General features: G+C 40.6%; 5 protein-coding genes and 1 long non-coding RNA gene across 9 annotated transcripts; 2 read left to right on the forward strand and 4 right to left on the reverse strand.

Moving 5' to 3' along the window:
- Positions 1 to 514: 514 nt before the first annotated feature.
- Positions 515 to 2,694, reverse strand: LOC119116664 (growth/differentiation factor 6-like). Its single transcript, XM_037242240.1, has 5 exons — positions 2,336 to 2,694; positions 1,659 to 1,804; positions 1,515 to 1,592; positions 1,087 to 1,199; positions 515 to 886 (listed from the first exon to the last, which is right to left on the reverse strand). Exons 1-5 carry the CDS (start codon positions 2,665 to 2,667, stop codon positions 743 to 745), a joined length of 813 nt encoding a protein of 270 aa, XP_037098135.1. The 5' UTR covers positions 2,668 to 2,694; the 3' UTR covers positions 515 to 742.
- LOC119116666 lies at positions 2,464 to 2,981 on the forward strand. Its single transcript, XR_005096312.1, has 2 exons — positions 2,464 to 2,554; positions 2,648 to 2,981. It is a non-coding gene; the product is annotated as an uncharacterized LOC119116666 (long non-coding RNA).
- Positions 2,982 to 5,565: 2,584 nt separating this feature from the next.
- LOC119116250 (tripartite motif-containing protein 35-like) lies at positions 5,566 to 7,187 on the reverse strand. Its single transcript, XM_037241490.1, has one exon. The coding sequence runs from the start codon at positions 7,110 to 7,112 to the stop codon at positions 5,709 to 5,711; it is 1,404 nt and encodes a 467-aa protein (XP_037097385.1). The 5' UTR covers positions 7,113 to 7,187; the 3' UTR covers positions 5,566 to 5,708.
- Positions 7,188 to 8,477: 1,290 nt separating this feature from the next.
- Positions 8,478 to 11,147, reverse strand: si:ch1073-416d2.4 (coiled-coil domain-containing protein 42 homolog). Its single transcript, XM_037241852.1, has 9 exons — positions 10,848 to 11,147; positions 10,731 to 10,773; positions 10,161 to 10,337; positions 9,918 to 10,075; positions 9,764 to 9,846; positions 9,424 to 9,596; positions 9,242 to 9,352; positions 8,951 to 9,067; positions 8,478 to 8,892 (listed from the first exon to the last, which is right to left on the reverse strand). The coding sequence occupies exons 1-9, from the start codon at positions 11,090 to 11,092 to the stop codon at positions 8,707 to 8,709; spliced, it is 1,293 nt and encodes a 430-aa protein (XP_037097747.1). The 5' UTR covers positions 11,093 to 11,147; the 3' UTR covers positions 8,478 to 8,706.
- Positions 11,148 to 11,562: 415 nt separating this feature from the next.
- On the forward strand, positions 11,563 to 17,020 carry LOC119116473 (ankyrin repeat and SOCS box protein 2-like). 3 transcript variants are annotated; one of them, XM_037241849.1, is made up of 10 exons: positions 11,563 to 11,762; positions 11,900 to 11,972; positions 12,146 to 12,302; positions 14,147 to 14,316; positions 14,394 to 14,549; positions 14,619 to 14,864; positions 14,936 to 15,107; positions 15,185 to 15,755; positions 16,550 to 16,703; positions 16,769 to 17,020. In XM_037241849.1, the coding sequence occupies exons 2-10, from the start codon at positions 11,960 to 11,962 to the stop codon at positions 16,897 to 16,899; spliced, it is 1,770 nt and encodes a 589-aa protein (XP_037097744.1). In that variant the 5' UTR covers positions 11,563 to 11,762; positions 11,900 to 11,959; the 3' UTR covers positions 16,900 to 17,020. The 3 variants fall into 3 exon arrangements, with proteins under 3 accessions (XP_037097744.1, XP_037097746.1, XP_037097745.1); XM_037241851.1 differs by lacking the exon at positions 11,900 to 11,972 and having other exon boundaries at positions 11,565 to 11,762; XM_037241850.1 differs by lacking the exons at positions 11,563 to 11,762; positions 11,900 to 11,972; positions 12,146 to 12,302 and adding an exon at positions 13,298 to 13,627.
- Positions 17,021 to 17,108: 88 nt separating this feature from the next.
- Positions 17,109 to 18,952, reverse strand: LOC119116475 (protein FAM181A-like). 2 transcript variants are annotated; one of them, XM_037241854.1, is made up of 2 exons: positions 18,825 to 18,952; positions 17,109 to 18,227 (listed from the first exon to the last, which is right to left on the reverse strand). In XM_037241854.1, the coding sequence occupies exon 2, from the start codon at positions 18,149 to 18,151 to the stop codon at positions 17,420 to 17,422; it is 732 nt and encodes a 243-aa protein (XP_037097749.1). In that variant the 5' UTR covers positions 18,152 to 18,227; positions 18,825 to 18,952; the 3' UTR covers positions 17,109 to 17,419. The 2 variants fall into 2 exon arrangements, with proteins under 2 accessions (XP_037097749.1, XP_037097750.1); XM_037241855.1 differs by having other exon boundaries at positions 17,109 to 18,230.
- Between the last annotated feature and the right edge of the window lie 2,602 nt (positions 18,953 to 21,554).

The following is a 21,554-nucleotide window of genomic DNA, read 5'->3' on the forward strand; positions in this document are numbered from 1 at the left end:
ACGTCATAAATATGCAAGTCATACGTTTCAAGCAAGTCCAAAGTTACTGTGGCAAAACAAAACAGCAATTAAAGCTACCAGGGATTTTTCTCTCTCTCCTGGGCTAAAAGGGTGCTTAACAGGAGAAAATTATTTATGAACGTTAGATAATAAAATGCTGGAGGGGCATAACTACAAAAAAATTGTATAAATAATCTACAAAGACTGCACAAACAAAACAGGTCATTTTTGAGAGGCTTTATGCCTTTATTAAACAAGAAATGGCAGCACAAATTATGAACAAAGTGAGATGTGTCATCAGCATATATGAAGATTGAGGTGCTATGAATATATAAACATGCATACATATATTAAAAAAATTACAAATAGTGATATTTGTAACCATGTTAAAAAAGTGAGAACTTAGAACCAGTCACAAAAACAATTTACTTAGTTCAGCACTCAGTATAGTGTATAAAGGAATCAAACCAACCAATCAGTTATATGGTCACTGTTTGTTAGCTTTGTGTTTTTCTTTCAACTGAAATGCAGAAAATTGAAGGAAGGTTACGAACACCATGCGACCCTGAACAGCATAAGCGCTATTGAGAATGGATGGATGGATGTTGTAATCTATTTTATTGCTTATCAATTTCTTGGCAAATGACTTTTTTTTTTTTTTACAATGCAAATTTATGGCAATATACTGAAGTTATTTGAGCATTTTGAGTGTAGGAAGTGTGCTGCACAATGGTGACCATTGTTACTCCTGGGGAGGCTGAATGGTGCCCAAGCAGCCGCAGCGGCTGGTCAGGGGCATGGAGGTGATGACAATGGTGTTCCACTCATCCATGTACACGACAGGCACGTTTTTCTGGGCGGTGGGCTGGCAACATGGCGCCTGGACCTGCAGAAAGAGGAACACACAAGAGTGGTATTAAACAATATCTCGAATTACAATACTGAGATGCAACAATTATGCATGAAGGCTGTTATTTATTGCTATACAGTGGATCTAAATAGCCTATACACCCCTGTTAAAATGACTTTTTTTTTTTTTTTTTAAGACAACAGGCAGCAAATAAAATTCATCTGTAGCAAACAGACCTGCAAGTCATCACGTTGGGGCTGGGGCCTGCACGACGCGCTGTGGCCGCAGGGGGCGCAGTGCATCCAGGTGACCTGCTCAGGATAGATCATCCAATTGTCCCAGCCGAGATCTGGACAAAAAACATGCAAGGAATTAGCACAGTGAACATCTTTGTTTAGCTAAAATCCCAAATCATTTAATTCCTACTCAGAAGAACAATAGCACCCATTTATATTGCACTCAATAATACAAAGTAATGACACAAATCAAGAAAAAATATATATATTTTGCACATATTTTTTGCTTTACTTAAAAAATCAATGTGCTGCTCCTTCTGGTGTCCCTGTCTTGGCCACCTGGGGCCAAGACACACATGAAGAACATATTCCATTTATCATTGTCATCAATATTTGTATGTTGTTTTTTTTTTCATGTGTGTGTGTACCTGTCATGGAAACCTCTAAGGTCTCGCCACAGCATGCTGAGGCGTCGTGGCCATCATCAGGAAAGGAGCCGGGAGAGACTATGGAAGAAAATGGGCGTTAAAGTTTCTGGTATTCAGGTTGTGTACATTGCACTCCAGTTCTACCTGCCATTGCTGCCACAACCCTCATGAGTCGCTCAGCAGTTGCGTTCCACTGCTTCCTTCTGCCCATGGGCAACAGTGGTTCGGTCTCCAGGTTGAGGGCAGTCAAGAGCTCCTTTCGGATGGACTGCAGGGTCTCACCACGGCACCTGCATGCAAACAGTAAAAGTAACTTCAAAATGATTTAAGTCTAAAATTATAAATATTTATATAAAATAAAATTTGTTAAATTCATAAAAATGACAATTATAATAGAAAATATGAATTAAAATATTGTGCATGTGTTTGAAATGAGATGTCCACAAATGACCACATAAAAAGTAAAGTATATAATCAACTACGAATACAACAAAAAATCATTGAAACTAAAATAACCATAACGAAATAATGCAAGAATATGTTTCAAATGTTTGTAAAACAAAAACTAAAATGCATTTTAGAAACTACAGTACAAATACTCAATATTTCATCAATACATCAGGTCATAAATGTTTTCACAAAAATGTTCAAAATATTTTAACGAAAAATACAATATTATACATTAATTTGATTTATTGTTTTGTTTGTTAATATTTTGCCTTATAAGTAGAATTAAGATTATTCTGTCATGGTGGTCAGATGTTACATTAGATCCAACAAAGTTAAAATGTCTAACTACATGCTTTTTCATTGAGCCTCACCTGGTGAAGTCTTGCGGCAGCGCATCTTCTTGCTTGGGCCGCGAGACAATTGCCATCATCACGGAGGAGCACAGCAGTGCTATCACAGCGACGGAGGTGAAGGCCATCTCAGGTGTCTGGCTGGATGGACTACGACGGGCGAACAGGATGACAGTGGCGGCGGCTGCTGGCTTCTTGCGGTGGCACTCGGAGTGACCAGACGTGAGGATGCTGCACAAGGTAGTGCTTGTCAGTTCCTGGGAAAACTGCCTTTTTATCTTCCTGAAGCGTTGCTTGGCCTTGAGATGTTTAACATTGTTGTCCTGTCTCCAGGTCTGTGTGAAAGAGAACATGAAGGATGAGCCAACACACTGAAAGAGAGGAAGTGATAATTAACAGTGGAAGGTGCAAAACCACCCACAAACTCTGCAGTGCACGTGGAGGCTGCAATAAAACATCAAAAAAGAAAATTCCACCATGAGCGTCAAACTCAAGGCCAGACATGCGGCCAACTAAAGCAAATAAATTACCTCGCTTAACATGGCCGCTTCAAACCAAAATGGCAGATTTGCAGTGATTTTTTTTTGCCGTGGCTTTTTGAAACATTTTTTGGGTCCATTTATGATAGTCGGATATAGTTACTAAATTCCGTGTTTCCTAAATATGGCCTTTTCTTCAGTCTTTTTATTTTTGTCAAGAGTGAGTCTTCACACCAAGTTTCACACCAGTGGATGAAAATTGAGAGACACTCAAAATGATAGCATCGATTGACGACTCGCTACGCTAAATATGGTACGAGACGTCATTCAATCTTTTTTTCAATCTTTTTTGAAAAGAACAAAATTGCATGTGTTTTGGATGCATTTAGACAACTATGGTAAATTAAACTAAATGCCTAAATTTCCCATATTTAGACAAGGATGACCAGGGAAAACATGAAATGTAGAAATCTACACTGATAAATACTCGAACAATATTATCCCCCTCTGCAGGTGACACTCAAGGACAGAATGTCGATGGAAGAAATAAGACACCTGGCAACAAGGGGTGCCGTTTGTATACCACGCTAAAATCTGACAGTGAGGGGAGCCAACACAAATAAATGATGGAGATAAAAAAAAAAAAAAAGAATGTAGTGGCTAGAGCCAAAAATACATCGGTGGTTTCACGGTGGTGCAGATAAGGAGGTCAAATACAGAGCCACAGACGATCTGATATTTCCGCTCAAGCTGTCCAAGCAAGGGAAACACACCTGCACTATGTATCAACCAGTGTGGGAAGTTCAACATTGTCGAAATAAACAATTGAAATTAAATAATGGTTGGACAAGTGTGGTGCCCACACTGGAGGAAGGCCTCAATCATTAATCAATGTTAGTAACATATTACAGTTGAGGTCAGATGAAAGTGAAGTTTGAATAAAAATAATTGTTGTGAGTTTCACAACTGAGTCACCATGATGATTGACAAAGAGATTAGTTTGCAACAGTATTTTGTAGTTTTTTCTTCTACAATAGTATAACTCTCAGCTGGTCCAGTGTGCGCCATAAACAAACCCAAAGGTCAAATTTGTGTATTAAAGAGGAGCATGAATATAAGAAGAGATCCACACACTTGAGATGACACGAGACAATTTATCAACAGTCAAATCCTCAAAGAAGAAATATTACATATTACTTCCTTGTCATGCTTCTCAAGTAATAAAAACAAATGTGGACAATGTAACCAAAGTTCAAATATTTCAACACTTGACAATAAAGCGTATTTTACAACACATGCAAAAAAAGGGGAGTCACCGCAAAAATGCAGGAGTATTCCTGTGAAAGTTATGAACATTTAAAACAACGTATAAAGGAATGATATTTGCAAATTACCAAAAAGAGGAAAATGAAGGTGACTACTGTTAAACTTTTGGATTATAAATTGTTTTTGTTGTTTTTCTTATGTTCTTTTGTAGTTTTAATGTTCTCACTTGGAACTAAGTGATGGATAGGGGTAGGACATGATTAGCCCTTCTTCCAACTCCTTTTTCAACAGTGATATATATTGTTTGTTGTTTGTTTTTTATTGTTTTTATTCTTTAAATCATGTTTGAAAAGATTCATTCATTCATTCATTCAACATGAGCGGAAAGCGCATATCTGGGAAAGAAGTGACAAGTTGAGGTTTGTTTTCAAGATAGAAGAATGCTTCTGATTGGCTGGCTGTGATCTCACTGACCTAGTGGACACTTCATTAGGTACAACTACACAAGTGAATCATAATACACAAAATAAAATGGATATTTGTTGAATTAGAGCTGCTTTTAAGGCACTGAGCCGCGTAACTCCATGAACCTTTCACTTTTGTTCAGCCTTTGAGGAGGTCACATTGTCAAGGTGAAGCTCGGAGCTAATTCCCGTGTATGGTCATATGGTAGACGGAATTCTCACAGTAGCCTTCAAGTCTCTCCAAGAAACTGCAGAACATGGTGAACATGTTAGTACCTCCCTGCTCTCTGGAATTTTCCCCACTTCACTCAAGCATACCATGGATAAAAAAAGAGAAACCTTGATTCATGGGTCATCTGAGGGCCAATCTCAAAATTACCATGCTACTCGTAGAAACAAAATCACATTTTTTTTGTCTGAGAGCCAAATGTGTTTTTTGACTACTGTGTTGTCGTTGCTTCATGTGACCATCTGTGCTTGAAGGCCTCCACCAGCTTGGACACGCCACAGAAGGTCATGGGAAAGGCTTGTGGAGCTGTCGGGCACCTCAACACTTTTGTAGCAATAATACCGCTCCGTTTCCGTATCGCGCCTTATGTTTTTGTGAAAGCTGTGCAATATTAAGACTTCCTGAATCAAAGGAAGCGTATGTGTTCTGCGAGAAAGTTGCATTTGCGGGAGATAAGCCCACATTGGTGAAGCGTTCCATCAAGTAGCCAAAGAAATTGTACAGCTGCAGGGAAAGACAATGTTGTTAAATTATCACAAATGACATCACAAATAGCTTGGAAGCCATTACAGTTCGACTACAATGAATCCAGTTTGAGGTGGATAATTTCCTGTCCTACACCACACAATAGATATGGAGATAACTTGTAAATATTTCATTCCGTATTTTAATAAGTAAAACAATAAATGAGACATTTATTCAATGGCGTATTTATTTATTTGTTCCATTTTTAAATAAACATTTAATTACTGACATTGTATTTCTTAATTAACACTGTATTTTTCTTCAATATTTTTCACATATAGTCCGAATTTGATGACACTTTCAAAAACGAAATACAGTAAGAGCAAAAACAATGTGGATATTTTCTGACACCTAGTGGCGAGCCTTTGGCTTCAATATTTTTTTTTATGGTTCAAAGCCTCAGGATGACTAAATGAAATTCGGTGACAGTTTCATTTTGAAAATGATTGAATTTGAGTCGTAACACAAACGGTAAGTGGTATTATTTTCAGGGGAACTTTGTCATTTGTGTTAATGTAAGGATAGATCATCCACTTCCCATACAAGTTTGGCCAATTAGGAATGTTCTTGCAAGTGTATAATTCAGCTTTTGTAAGAGAATCCAAGAATGAAATTGATCTTGCGTTGGTATCGACATGAACTCGGATCTTCTGCACTTTCACTTTGACCGACAGATCCTTCTTTCTTGATGGTAGTGACAAGATTCGATATTTGTTGTCACAAAATATAATGCCCCATAAAAAGTTGCTATGTGGTAAACAGGAGTCCCCCCCTACCACACCTACTACCCAATCTGTGCAGTCTCCCACCTCAACATCCCAAACGTGTGTTCCCGAATTCAAAGCACAACCGAGGACCCGGCTCCAGTATTTACAACGCTCTGGATTCACTGGACGCTGCTGGCAGCCATTACAACTCACAATGGTCAAATCTTCAGACAGACTTAAATGTGAGGCGGCCGTGTTTGGATCCAGGATAACGGGACTATAGGATACTATCTTCTTCATTTCTTCCCACACGGTGAACTTGAGGTTACCCAGATGTTTGGCTTCATCCAGCAGAGCTCCTGGAGATGGTTTGGGTCGGTCAGGCAGTTGTTGGATGTTGCTCATTGCAGTCTTGTAGTTGTTCATGAAGAGAATGTGGTCCAAGGTCAGCTGCTGTTCTGTGGCTCGGATTATGCCTGAGAGAGCATCTATGTCTTTCCTGAGGGTTTCAATCTTCTCTTTCATCATCTGACTCTTTCTTCGTTCTTCCTCCATTAGATCAACCAATTTGGTTCCCTCCTCCAAGTGGAGGAATTCGCGAAGCTCCTTGAAGGTCATTTTAATTTTCTTCTCAACCTGCTTAGTCTGGACCTTGATGTACGCTGCTTGTTCACTGCAGTTGTTTTTGGCTTTGATTAAATCTTGCTGTTTTTCCTTGACGGTTTCCAGGAATTTTTTGAGTTTCTTTTTGTGATCTTGCGCAACGTCATTGGTGGGGCAGAACTTGTGGCCAACGTGGACTTGTGCCTCTTTGCAGAGGAGGCATATACACTCCTGGTGGTCCAGACAGAATAGTTTCAATTCCTCTTCGTGTAGACTGCAGATAGTCTCGGGCTTTGGCAAGTGTTTTGTGTAGATGTCACACACATTCCTCAGGATCAAGTTTAAAGACACATCTTTTGCATGGCACTTGTTCCTGCAGACAGGACACGTATTATTTTGTTTTTGTTCCCACCACATCCTCAAACATAGACGACAGATGCTGTGGGTACACTTCAGCATGACAGGATCTTTATAGATGTTCAGACACATTGGGCAGCGGAGTTCATCTACAATTTTTGAGGCCATGGCTCCTGCAAAGACAATGACTCAGTCGTGATCTGATGCCCAGTAAAAAAGGTGGCTCGGGTTTATTCCTGCAGGGTGAGGAAACAAAAAAGGTTAAAGGGCAGGAGGACAACAGACTCACAGAATGTGCTTCAAAATACAATTATTATACAATTCAATTAAATCGGCCCTTATTTCTCACTCTTTGATCAAAGTCAAACTTTTAATCAAAGCACATCTCATACTTAAAGTCTTTTACCTTTTAATGAAAGCACAAAGAGCATCCAGGCTTAAAGCACAACAATTTTTGTAAGTCTAAATTTTGGTTTTATTTCATTTTAAAATCTTGTTATTTTGACGTGGAAACATTTAGTTCCCACAATATAGTGTTGGAAATAGAAAGTTTTTTTTTTTTTTTTAAGACGATCCTGTTCTTCCAGAGTGAAGTAAATAAAATCGTCCATGAGATGGCACCACTATACAGGCACTTGAAAGGTCTCCCCCCCCCCACACTTAATTTCTAAATACGTAGTCGTATAAAGTACGTATTAGATGTTTTATTTCTTTTTTTGATAATAATAATTATTGATAATGGTTATCTTTTATGTTACAATGGTTTTATAATTCGTTATTGTTTTTTGTTATTCATACTTTTATTCAATTACCAAATTTACTGTTAGTTCTTATCGTCACAATTGAATATATCCTGCTGGGTTCTTCTTTCCTAATCCTATGAATTATATTTGGTGCGTATATTTGAGAACCTAGATGCCCCCAAAAGTGTTTGTGTGGTGCGTGCCTACAATCACACCATTTGCTTTGAAAATAAACAGACGACTAAATGACTTCCCATCAATCATTTTTACATTAATATTTAAGGCTTCAAAAAGAAGCTTTTAACAATACCTTGGTCAGGATGAAAGCAGGAGTAAATGGACTAACTGATAGTAGTCGAGAAGATGCCGCGGTGCCTCTACGTGTCCGCCCACTACTGTGACACGTCAGAACGGCCGCCCAGTCAATATTATTATATTATTATTATTTCGACCTTGAGAGCCTTGAAAGGCGCCTTATAAATAAAATTTATTATTATTATTATTATTATTATATTTACATATTATTATATACATATATCATTATTATTATAGCTCATTCTCATCTGTCAAAAACCTACTACCACAACAACAACAATATAATAATAATAATAATGATAATAATAATAAATGAGGTTGGATTGACTGTATTTACAACAGCTTTGTTTTACATCATTATATAAAGGGCCTTTCAAGAAGCCCAATGTTGCAAATGTGCAATTGATCTTGTTTGTATACAAATATGACCACTTTTGAGTTACAAATAGAAGTACATGTAAATAAAAGGAGACAATTGTCATGGAATGGAAATAGTGTGGTAGTTCACAAGCAAAACACTGAAAGAATCATTTCACATACAAAAATATTTTCTTCAAAACATTTCAGTTTTTATGACTCAGTTTAACTTTATTGTTAAAATACAATAGTTAAATATACCATTGCTTAACATTTTCACAGTAGTTAATATTTTAGATTTTCAATCCTCACAGCTTCATCAGTTGTTTTTTTTCTAAATCTCCACCTCAACTAGATTGATCGCTTGTCCTACTGACTTTACTCTGACTTTTAAGTTGCGTTTTACTGCCAAAGCTGCTCATGGAGGCCTTTGCTTTCATGTCGGTCAAAGCTGTTTTACTCGTTGCTAGGGAACCACACTCCATGAGTCTCCTCGCTCTCTTCTCTGTGTCCGCCTTGTCCACGAGGTACTCCTGAAACCAGTTATCCTTTAGTTGGACTCAAATTAAAGCTACCAAACTAATTTCTTACCTTCACCATGTCCATCATTACGGATGTGCTCATGTTTTCCAGATTTCCATACGCTGGCAGGTAACACTGCTCTGCGAGGTTGCTGATGGCCAAAATTAGGCTTCCTACTTCCTCAGCCTGAGAGAGGATGATATGCATAATGCTTTTAAATTCCAACCTTATTTGTCTAACGATACAAGTATATACATATCCTGCAAAAAAAAAAAAATCTCTTTCAAATGTAGTAGGATTTTATTTTAGTGTTCTAAAAGTGCAGCTTGAATGTTTGCAAAGAGTTTCCTTGTGTGTGACCTTCTTTCTGGACTGTCCTTGCTCCTTCAGCAGTTTGTCCTCTTCCTGCTTGTTTTTCTCTTTCAAGCTCTCCAACTCCCTCTGAAGTTCATAAAGTTCTTTACTAGCCATCTAAGCAAAAGGTAACAAGTCAGGTCAGGTCAAGCTCCCACGTATGGGGAACGTTACTGGTCAAGCCGAACCAATTTGAGCAAGTTGTGTCCTCGCTCGATGGCATGCAGCTGTTGCCTGCCCCGCTCCACCTCCTCCTCCACACGGCCCAAACGGCGCAGCAGCTGCTGGTGGGTAAAGCGCAACGTCTCATGGCGCCGGATGATGGGCATGACTGCATATTCCGAGTCGGTCTCACGGTGACCTTAAAAAAGGCAGCACAGTTAATGCAGTGTGCTTAATAGCAGTCGGAGGTGGAATTTCTTTTCTTTTTTCTTGAATTTTTTCCCCAAAAGAAATTGTGTCCCTGTTTTTAATGGCAAAACACATCGAGTCTGTTCAACCCAAACATATTATCAAATGTCCACATACCATTTGGAAGATAATCCAATGTTTTCATCAAAAAGTCCTCGTAGATTTTGTATTTGGATAGTCTCTCCTTCAAAACGAGCCTCCTGTCGATTGAAATAAATAAATATGTCACTGGAGTTGATATTGAGCATCACGAAAAGGTGAAAGCTCTCACTTAGCTCGAAGTTGCTGCATTTGTTTAGTTAGCTCCTCCAACTCGTGCTGCTTCATTAAATTGTGCTCCTGCACTTCTTTATTCTGCTGCACAGCTTGATTGCGCTTCACTTCATTGTCACTCAGAAACTTTTCAAACTTCTGTATTTTCTCTTTTGTCTGTGCGAAGATGCATGTCACAACATACGGTAATAAAATCATATTTAAAGATGTAAATACATGTGTAGCATATCCGTAAACACACCTCTTGATATTTTATCTGCAGCTCAGACTTTCTTTGAGCCAGCTTCTCCACATTTTGCTTAAACTCTTCTCTTTTGAGTGCAAGAAGGTTGTTCACCTCATCCAGTTCGACTTGTTTCTTCAGAACCAAGGTCTTTTGTAGGGTGTTCACGCCAATCTTGAGGATTCTGATTGGAGGCTAAATGGCAACCCAATAACAATTAAATTTATTTGCTGTGTAATGGTGGTCGGAAACATACATCTTTGGAAGCTTTTTAATATTCATGCACATGAGCTAATAAGTAGATGAAAATACTCAGAGGTATATATTTATTTTTTGTGAAGGGCTGAGCATCTGAGTCTTAGCAGATGTCTCTTTTATACTGCCCTCTGGTGGCCAAAGTGCGCTCACCAGAATCAGCAGAACAATATGGATTAAAAGAGCAACTAAAAATTTTATTTGTCATTCAAGCTTTGATTAAATATCACGTTTAGAGTGTTATTTTTCATTTTAAAAAATTGGTATTGCATGTTTACCTTCTATTTTCTTGCAATTCATATTGGTCACGTGCAGTACAAAAGTTCGTCTCACCTCAGTGACAACAGGTATGTAATTCACATTCTCCTCTCTTTTCCTGAGAAAATGAACATTGTGCATAATTGAGGGTGAGTTGAGTGGGATTGGAATCAAAAATGGGAGCAGGCCTACCTGCAGTCATCGGGCTGAGTAATAAAAATGTTCCTCGTCTTCTTCTCCACTCTAAGCTTCAGCCGCTCGTAGTCCGCCAAGAAAGGAAACGTGTTGGTCATCATGTTAATGGCAAGTAAAAAAGTGTTGACCACATTCGAACGAACGCTGAACGTTCCGGATGTTTTTTTTCTGGACGACGCTCGGTTGCCCGGAGACCACGCCAGACTGAAGGGAATGTACTCGGGTCGGTTCTCAGTTGTCATGGCAACGTCCTCAAGAGGCGGAGATGTTTGCACTGGGGATGCAAATGACTTCCGTAAGATGGAAGGAGACCAAGACGAGCTCACACTCTGTTTTAAATCTTGCCTCCCAAGAAGAAAGACCTCAACGGAGAAGATGGGCTCAAAGAAAAACGTGATCGCACCAATTTGCTGACCTATTATCATATTAATGATGATTTTAATATTCTTGCAAGCTTGCATGAAAGAAATTTAAAAAAAATAATTTCCTTTCGGCAAATCTTTGATATACTATACCATTATTGATAGAAATATTGTTTATGTGTTTTATGTTTGCCATTATTTATCAATTCTGCATTAGTCACATACTGAAGATAATTGTGCTTTTGAAAACACAAATATATTCGTGGTCAAAAGAAGTGACACAACCATGTCAACAAGTAAAGTTCATCCTGGTTGAGCAATTAATGTGGTGAGTCTGGTCAAGTTCCTCTAGCTGCAAATAGACACGCTTGAAGTTCTTGTTTATGTCACTTCCAGTTTTGTCGCAGGAAGCGTATTTCACAAATGCTTTTGCAGACATAATTGTGAAACTCAAATGTGCATGACGGGCGCTGATTCATCACAGGAACTTTTTAATATTGTCTCCTGCTCGTGCAAGTAGAAGCTACTCTGAGTGATCGCTGGCACTGAGGTAAGCTGAAATTATGTGTGTAATAAATTTGGTCATACATGCATTTTTTAGAGATACAAACATGTTTAGTAAATGTGGTTTAATATCAAATGTCAACCTCCTGCTACAACATTTAGTGTTGCAATTAATTTGACCAGGACATAACCTCACATCAGCTTTCCCTGTGGAGCAGCAAATGTGAGCAAACTCAGTTCAACATGTCCTTAAAAGGTATCTGTCCTCTTCGCCCGAGCTGCTCTCTGATGTCAACCACGGCACATTGCAGAGCTTTCATAAAAATGTAGTCTGATTTTAAGAGAGTGTGCACAACCTCCATAAATGGGCCTGTTGTTTTATTAAACGCTTCACACTTTTTTTTTGCTCTTCTCATCTTGCATCACCAGTTTGTAGGCAAACCGTCAGGACACATTGGATGTGGGACTGGACCTCTGGGATGATTGCAGTCAACAGATGTGGGTCTCTATATCAGAGACTGGACCTGGAAGGCAAAAACGGGCTGGCTGTTGACCTTTTCCCTACATCAGGAAACACTGTACACAGGTGAGCAATGCATGAGAGACCAACACACTCATCAACCCATTGGGATTTCGTTTTGTGTGCGATTTTGAGTACAACTGCATACTAGTTGTCGTGTGTTGCCCCAAGATGGCCACAGTTTGTGCAAATACTAAATGCCTGTAGGATTAAACGTCTTTGTATTCTTGTACAACCATAAAGTAAACACTTGCACCATGTACATTTTGCACTTTTGCCACCTAGAAGCTATGCAGGGTCACATGGGATAGCTGTAAAAATGCAAACACAAGATAACAGGTGAATAAAAAGGTCATTCAAGGAGCAAGCATGCTTTCTATAGCCCTGGCCAGGCTGATATTTGTTTCTGTGCGGGAACCAACACAAATTAAGTTAAGACTTCAGTTGTGGTTTACTTGAAAAAGTGTAGTACAGTAATCCCTCGTTTATCGCGGATAATTGGTTCCAAAAATCACCCGCGATAAGTGAAATCCGCGAAGTACGGTCACCAACAAGAAGTACTGGGCAGGTTAACGAGTTAGCGGAAAGATGCAAATTCACGGTTGTGCCAACACGCAAAAACGGACTTCTAAAGGAATGTAAACGAACATTTGGAGCAATACTACATCGTCCTAAAGGTTAGACACGTTTCCTCAATTTAGAAGTCTTATTTTGACTTTTAAATGTTTTTTTAATTTGGAAAAAAAATCCGCGATGTAGTGAAGCCGCGATAAACGAAACGCGAAGTAGCGAGGGATCACTGTAGATTACAAGTATGGGTACATACAAATACCACTGCATTAACAATAATAATAATAAGTTAAATATTGAGATAATGTATTTTCTTGAAAAACGCATCAGTGATGTATTGAATGTATGGTTATGAATGTCTTATCTTTTTAATCAGGGTGTTTAAATAGCAAAGGAAGCATGCAAATAATGAAGGCAAATGACTGGCGAGGCAAACAAGCCTGTGTTGTGTTCAGGCTTCATGTTATCAGAGGACGCGTGAGTGTCCTGACATATAAGGATGAAGCCTGCCTCACAATAAGAGCCTAAAATAATCTGAGCGACCACAGCTGATCCCCCACCACCACAACCACGCCTGCCTCCGCGCCTTTCTGCCTGCCCACCGCGGAGCTCGCTCGTCCGTCCGGCTGCGTGTGTGACAACTCAGCTGTCACCACCCAGCGTCAAGCCATGATGACCAAATTCAGCTATTACCAATATCTAGCGCAGTTTCGTCACAGCCGAACTAAATCATCTATCGGTAATAATCCTGATGATGATTATGAGGTAACGTCGAGACTGCAAGGAGACAGCAGGGGAATGAACGTGACGTCACACGCGGAGTGAGTCTCTTATTCAACGCGTGTGCGTATCTATGCATGGCTTCCATTGTGCGGATAAGATATGATGACGGACCGTTTTGATATATATAATATATATATATATACTGTATACAGTACTCCAAATATACAGTACTCCAAATTAAAAGTCGCGTGTGTAGCTTAACCTAAATAATCACTGATTATAGTTATTACCTCTGCTCCGCCATATTATTGTTATTCTTTTTAATATGAGTATATAAAAAGCTAAAAAAGTGAAAGTAATCTGTAGAAATAAAGATCAAAAGTGCCATTTCAGTATTCATGATGACATTTAACTACTTATATTATTTCTATCTACATCCAGGTTGATCTTTCAAGTTTCAAAATTCTAAGTCGCCTTGTATATATGAATAAATGAATGAATGCATGAATTTTATTTGTCTCAAACATGTAAACAATACATCAATAAATAAATAAAAAACAAAGTGAAAGTCATGTAAAATATATATATATATAAATATATATTCATTTACGTTCAAGGGATGTTAACCCAGTGGTCCTGGCAATCCAAGTGGGGGATGTAGAGGCTGTTAAGAAAGAGGCAGCATCTTCTCCTCACAGTCTGATAAGGGAGAACAAAGAAGGCTGGATCCCTTTGCATCATGCAGCCTTCAATGGACAGCTTGAATGCTTGAAGACCTTACTGAAAGGTATCACCTTGTGCAAATATATTCAAATATTCACAAATGAGTCCGTCAACTGGTTTATGTGCTGCTTCCTGCTCCAGCACATCCAAGTTCTGCAGACAAACGCACCCTGCAGGAACAGACAGGGTTGCTGCTTGCCGTCTCTGGTGAACATTTGTCGTGTGTGACGTGTCTGCTGGAGGCTGGAGCTGATCCTGACATCAGCAACAAGAACAAAGAAACCCCTTTGTACACAGGTAGAGTAGCTCCATTATTTACCAAACAAGCAATGACAATTATATACTCACTTGCCAAATATTGTGCAGCCTGCAGGTTGGACAATGTGGACATGGTGAGGCTCATCCTCTCCTTTGGGGCCTCCGTGAATCAGCGGTGCGCTCAGGGATGGACAGCCCTCCACGAGGCCGTATCAAGGAACAACATAGCAACATGTGACATTCTCATTGGAGCTGGAGCCACTGCTAACCCCTCCAACACGTACAGCATCACGCCACTCATTGTAGCAGCTCAAACGGGACGTTTAGAAGCACTGAATTACCTCATCGGAAAAGGTAATCACATATGTGTACGTATTAATGATTATGAATTGATATTACAAAATGTTAACTTTTTTCCATGTTAGGCGCTGATGTAAACATGCAGACTTGTGATGGTGTCACAGCGTTGCACGAAGCAAGTAAAAATGGCCACAAAGAAATAGTGGCGGTGTTGTTGTCCAAAAATGCAGATGCAAATAAGATGGCTAACTCAGGATTACTCCCTCTACATGTTGCAGTTCAACATGGACACCGAGAGTGAGTTTATTTATCGATTGCATGTGGAAAAAAAACTATGACTCATATGACCTTGTCTATGGTGCCTTTGTATTTAGGGTGGTGTCCCTGCTTGTCCCTGTGACTAGTCGCACTCGGCTTCGGCACAGCGCCATCGGCCCTCTGCACCTGGCAGCCGAGCACAACAGGCCGCAAGTGGCAGCTGTGCTCCTTAAAGCAGGCGTGGACGTAAACGCCACGCTAGCCCCCGCTCGCTCGGCCCGCTACGTCGACGGACGGGCGACGGCCCTCTGCTTCGCCGTCGCCAACGGCAGCGTCGAGACAACCGAGGTCCTCCTTAACGCCGGCGCTGCCACTGGCCTGGACCCGGTTAGTCCTCTGCTGTTGGCCGTGCAGAGAGGCAGCATGAGGACCGTGTCCCTGCTCCTGCAGAAAGGAGCTGACATCAACGCCAAAATCCCGTCTTGGGCTACGACGTTCCCTGCGGTTGTTGCGCTCTGTATGGACAATCTGCCTCTACTCAAGTGTCTTCTGGACAATGGCTGTGATGCCCTTTCCTGCTTCTCCTGCTCATACGGCAGAGGTCCTCATCCAGAACAAGCCCACATGAGAAGTCTTGGCACTGTATTTCCCTTCAACTGCAATGGACCAGCACATGAAGCAACACAGGTACCACAATGAAGAACAATATTTGTGAGACATCTTAGGTCAAAGGTGACAAAGGTTCTCACACTCTGTAATATAATGAGTAGAAGTTCAATGAACCCCACCCACCCAATGAACAATTGATACTCCACCTAAAAATATTTGTGATTGCCTATGGATGCTGCAAGGTGGCAGCAAAGCACTTTTTTCTCCCTTTGGCCTAATTGGTGAGTCTTTCAGCCAACGCTGGAGAGTTGTCACGTGCCATGCCAGAGCACGCTCGGCCGGCAACTTCCCTCAGACACACCCCTTCATTCCCGTAATGTCTGTCACCTGCTTCCTCTTGTTACCTTGTGTATTTAAACCCTGCTCCTGTGTTTACCCTGGGGGTGTCTACTGTTGTCCCCTGTTTGTGTCCTGACAAGAGTAGGTTTGCGCCCAAAACAAACTGCAAATATGAGGGGTTCACTGATTTTGATATTTTGGGTGTGTTGAGATTGGGACAATGAAAAAACAAAAAAAATTGAAATCGAAAGCAAGGTAGCATTGGCTCAGGTTTTGATGCTATTTTTTTTCAGTTAGACAGTCTAACCGAAACATTTTACTTTCGATGTAAACTGACAACCGAAAAAACCCCTGCTGAATTAGCATTGTAAAACTTGCCTGTACATTATATATTTTTCATGTCGTGTCAAAAACTGCCAAAAAAAAGGTTTTTAAAAAATCGACTCAAGTACAGTCATAAAGCAAGCTAATGTTTACTTGGTTACTTCCCACCACTATATTGAACTTCTCCTTTTATTTTTCCTCTCTTTTAGTTCTGTCAATGGATTTCAACACCAACAATGAGCCAATGGGCCGGACCCATCATAGACTTGCTGCTGGAGCACGTCGCTCATGTTCAGCTGTGCAGCAAACTCACTCAACTCTTAGAGAGCCGCCACGAATGGGTCGCCGTCAGGAGGAAGTCACGTGAGGCGCACACACACACATCAAATTAGAGTGGATGGATATTAATAATTATTTTCTTTCCATAGTGTCACCTCGTCTACTGCGTCATCTTTGCAGACTGAGTATTCGAAGCCAAGTGGGCCCACACAGACTGCAATCCCTCTCGAGTTTACCTCTACCAGGAAGACTGATCACATACCTCACTGTGATGGACTGATGATGTTAAGATGACATCTGGCATCTCAGCCATTAAATACATTTCGATTTGTATGTCTTTTTTTAAACCTAATATATCTCGTCTGTATATGTGTATTTATAAACTCTGTGATGTGACTTTCTCTCCTTTATGTTTTTTTTTTATTATTATTTAAATTTCACAGGAACCCTCAGCGAAGGATAAAAATTCACTTAAGCCCACGGGATTTATTGTGGGAATCGTTTATTTAAGAAATGAAAGCGGCTGTATCAAACATTACTGTGACTAAGAAAATCAATTCTACTCACATTTATATTTATTCTCATGATGAAAGAGACCTTGAGTATATTTTTTTTAAAGCCAGGTCTATAAAAATCCTAAGAATAGAAACCTGTCAACTTACTGTCTGGCATCAGAGAAAAGAGAATGAAGAAGTGCATTTTAGTCCTCTAAGGAGAAAACCAAAATAGACCCAAGTATTCCATTAAGTGCTTGAGGAAGAGTCTCATTATTGATGAACATAATTAGTCTTGTTTACATTTCAAATGAAGCCAAACACGCTGAAGATAGGGGATCTAATGGTGGGCTTGGTGGGTATCGGCTTGACCACCACATGAGTATGAATCGTCTGCCCACGCGGCTGTTCTACTCGCTCCGGCTCGGTCTTGCACCACAGTCCTAGAGCTGGATGGGGCACCACCATGTGGCCGTGGAGAATCTGTTGCTGCTGCTGGTGGTGGAACTGGAAAGGGCAGCAGGCGCACACGTTCAAGTCGTATTGAGAGTTCCGCTCCAATTTCAGCGCCTCTCTGGAGAGCGTGACCTTGGCGTCCTCATCTTGACCTCCCTTCCTGTGTTCTCGCATCTCCATCAAGGCGGCGTGGCTCTTTCTCAGTCCTGAGTGGGAGTGCTCCCTCTTGCTCAGCTTGGGTTCCTCCCAGAAAGAGGCCGGAAGCTGACGTTTCCTCATGGGCACCTGCTCCACGGATCCCGCCACTTTGTCTGCACTTGTTTGCACGCAGCCACCGCCGTTGCCCTTTTCTGGCTCCTGCAGACCCGCAATAGGCTTGGCGCACTGAGCGGACCTGAGCGGGTGACATCTTGGCACTCGAGAGTATTTCTGAGAGAAGCGTTTGAGCTGTTTCTGCAGGTACTTCCTGTGGTCCACCGAACGTCTGCACGGGGCCGACTTATCCAAGGCCGCCTTGATGTCGCTGGAAGCCAGGTTGACAAAATTCAGCAATGTTCTCACCTCGCTGTCTGCATTTGCCATTTCATCCAATGCTTTTGTATTTTTCAATTCTTGTTGAATTACTCCATGTCAAAAATGGTAGTCCATCTTGAAGAAGCTGCTTGAAGATAAGAGACACATGAAAACACAATTAAAGGGTGCATTCTCAACTAAGGACAATTTGGAGCACGTATTAATGTCAAACACGAGGCCCGCGGGCCAGATGTGGCCCGCCACATCATTTTGTGTGGCCTGCCCTGCTGAAGCAATTCATGTGCATCTACTTCATGTTTCATGCCAAATTCTATACCAAAAATGCTCATTATTGTAACTATATATTGAGAACATTGTTTCTAAACTTTTTTTTTTTTCAATTAAACAAACAATACAATTAAAAAATAAAATAAAATAAACAATCGAACGATTTCATTCACTTTTGATTTCAAAAGTATCCATTTGTTCTTTGTATACAACGGGAAAAACATCAGTGACAAAAACGAGTCAACATCCCTAAATTTTAGTCTTCAGTGAACTGAAGATGTATTATTTTAGAATGTGAGGCATAGAACATAAAGAAAACCCACAAATACAATCAAAGGCCTGAGCCTCAGAACTGTCAGTCATGCTCATATACGCTGCTTGACTATCATCCACAAAAAAAATACCACCGCTTCACAATTTAATTTCATTATGAAATAATAGCATAAATACTCACCTCTGCTGTGTGGATGCGGCTCTGTCCTGCAGCCTCCAGCCTGTATTTGGGGGGTACTTGACCAAGCTGAATGAATATAAACTGCTTGTAGTTACGGTGCTTCCCTTGAACCAATCAGCGACCTCAGGCCCCTCACAATGGACCACAATCAGCCTGCGAGCGCCCTGCTATCCAATTCTTCTCCATCGCACATTGTTGTCATGGAGATGTTGAGGTTAAAAAAAAATTCAACACTTTAGCAACAGCATTGTTTACCTTTTTGTTGTTTTTCGATTAAATTACAAAATAAATACATTACTTGACCTCACTGATTGCGCCTAATATGTATAGACGTAAATAAAGTTGCGTTTGCATTTCCAAATTGCGGCGGGAAGCGGAGGTGGAGGAGGAGGGGGCGATCTAAAGAGTGCATAACCATGGAAAGGGGCTTGAGCGCTCAAGAATCTTGTCTTTCTGTTTGCCCCCTCAATCGAGCGGCACAAAGGCTGAATTACTCATTCAAACCCGGCGGGACAAAGGCAAAGGGAGCCTGGATAGCACTCCTGCATTTGTAGTCAAACATTTAGAGACTTAAATCGAGTCGTCATGAAGGAGAAAGAGTGGGACAAAGCCCATAGAATTGCCATCAGCAAACATTTTCCTGTGTCATATTATTGGGGGTCTCCATGGCTCCCCCTGGCCGGTGGACAATAGCACAAGCTTGCACACTCGAGCACTGTCACCCTGCCAACGGCCACAACAAGGGCCCATGCAGGACAGGAGGAGCGGAGGACTTCTCTGCGGGGAAGGTTGCGACGGAGGAGGAGGAAAGGCCCACTTGTGAAATGCTAATTGGCCTTCATCCCCTCATTGATGTGGAGGAGCGAGGACAGAGCTTTTGTGTGGGACACCTTGCGTTTGAGTGGACTGTCTGAATTTCACACAGCCGAGTTGCAAAAGTCTTGGGACACACCTCATGATGTCGTATGCTGTTGCGTAGTAAAAGAAATATTCGAGAGTACTGTAAGTGTCCCAATACTTATGTCTTTTATCTACTGACAGCGTGATTGATTATCTCTTTCAGTCACTTTTCGACAAGTGTGAGGAGAGTCCAACCAGGTCAATATAGGCACTCCGACTGGTCTGTACCTTTTCAGCCAGTGCACGGTGCTTTGTGTGAGTGAAGCAATGGGACCCCATTGTCCTACACTGGTCTTCTTTTTCTTCTCCGTGCCTTCAGTTCTGTGTTTCGCTGAAAAGGATCAATTAACAATGGGAGCTCCCCCAAGACTTCCACCCAATGGGTCCGTCCGCACACTCCTAAGACTTTGAAGTGCAAGAGAATTAGATGAGTGGTATCTATAAATTTTGTGTGAGTTCAGGTGACTTTAAGTTTTGAAGTAAACCTTAACGGCACTGGATACACTGAATGGTTGATGTGACCTTTGTTGTTGAAGATTGTAACTTTTGTGCAACCTTAAATCTATAATCCAGTGGCTACATAACAAAAAAAGCGAAATATTTTACTTGAACTATTAACCTATCCTTCATTCATCTTACAGTACATAATGAACCTAAAACTAAATTGCTTCAAAAAATTGTTAAAATTACAATTGCCACACAAATTTATTCATAGTATCATACACTGGAGATTCAAATTAGATTGTCCAAATTCAAAAAGTTTGAGCTTGGACATTAAAGCAGCCTCAGCATTATCTTTTATCTTGCAGCCATCCATTGACGTCAGCTACCTTTCTTAGTTGCTGGACCGTCATTGCTTAAAAATAGCACTTCATTGATCCCCTGGGAGTAAATCAAGTGTTTTTGTTGCAAAAGAAGCAACTCAGATAAAGACGTACAAAACAAAAGACAAGTTGGCATAGGCATTCAATTTATGAGCTTCCTAATGGAAGTTAGGTCATAACTTTGATAAGAGAAAAAGCTTTTATAAGACTTTTATCGCTCGGTGACATTGCATTAAAATAGACGGACGCATCAGAGATAAACTGGAAAGGTTGCAATAATGGAAACTTTCCTAGAAAATGTCAATCGAATTCCCTGCAATCAACGATAAAATTTCAAGAAGATTAATTGAAGAAAATTAAAATCTGCATTTATTGTTGCATTTTAGGCATGTCATGCGCACTTTTTGCCACAAGATGGCACCCCACTTCCACTCTCACCCGTAACACCGAGACATAAACTAACTAGTGCGTCAGGAATTTGTCTTTTGTTGGACTGTACAGTGATCATCAAATGATCTTCTTGGCACTGGAAAGACTTGGCAACGTCGCATAGTAAAAAGCAATTCCATAAGAACGTTTCCTTATGTGACTTGAAAAAAAAGGGGCAGTGATGTACGGTAGATGCTGAGGCTGCTTGTTAGATTAGAAGGAGGAAGAAACCAGGGAGGATGGAATGCTTTTCGTCTTGTCAGATAATCAATAATGGGACAGACTGGAGGGGAGAATGGACGAGCGGAACCGCTGGGTCGACGCTTTGCCCGATCCAATTCTGTCTGTAAAAAATAAAATAAAACAAAGCTCAATTTTTTTTCTTCTCAGTTTCATGCACAGCAGACGAGCAAAAAAGTATATTTAGACACAAGGCTGCAAGAAACACTCCAGAGTTGGATGCTAATTTGTTATAAGGCAGATTGTTTGTGTCATGTTGGGCCTCAAAAACCAAATGTAATGTTACAGATCTTTTTGCATCTTTTGAAACCACACTTAGTAGTCCACAAGGTGCTGT

The sequence above is a fragment of the Syngnathus acus genome, chromosome 22, assembly GCF_901709675.1.
Source record: "Syngnathus acus chromosome 22, fSynAcu1.2, whole genome shotgun sequence".
In the NCBI taxonomy this organism is placed as follows: domain Eukaryota; kingdom Metazoa; phylum Chordata; class Actinopteri; order Syngnathiformes; family Syngnathidae; genus Syngnathus; species Syngnathus acus.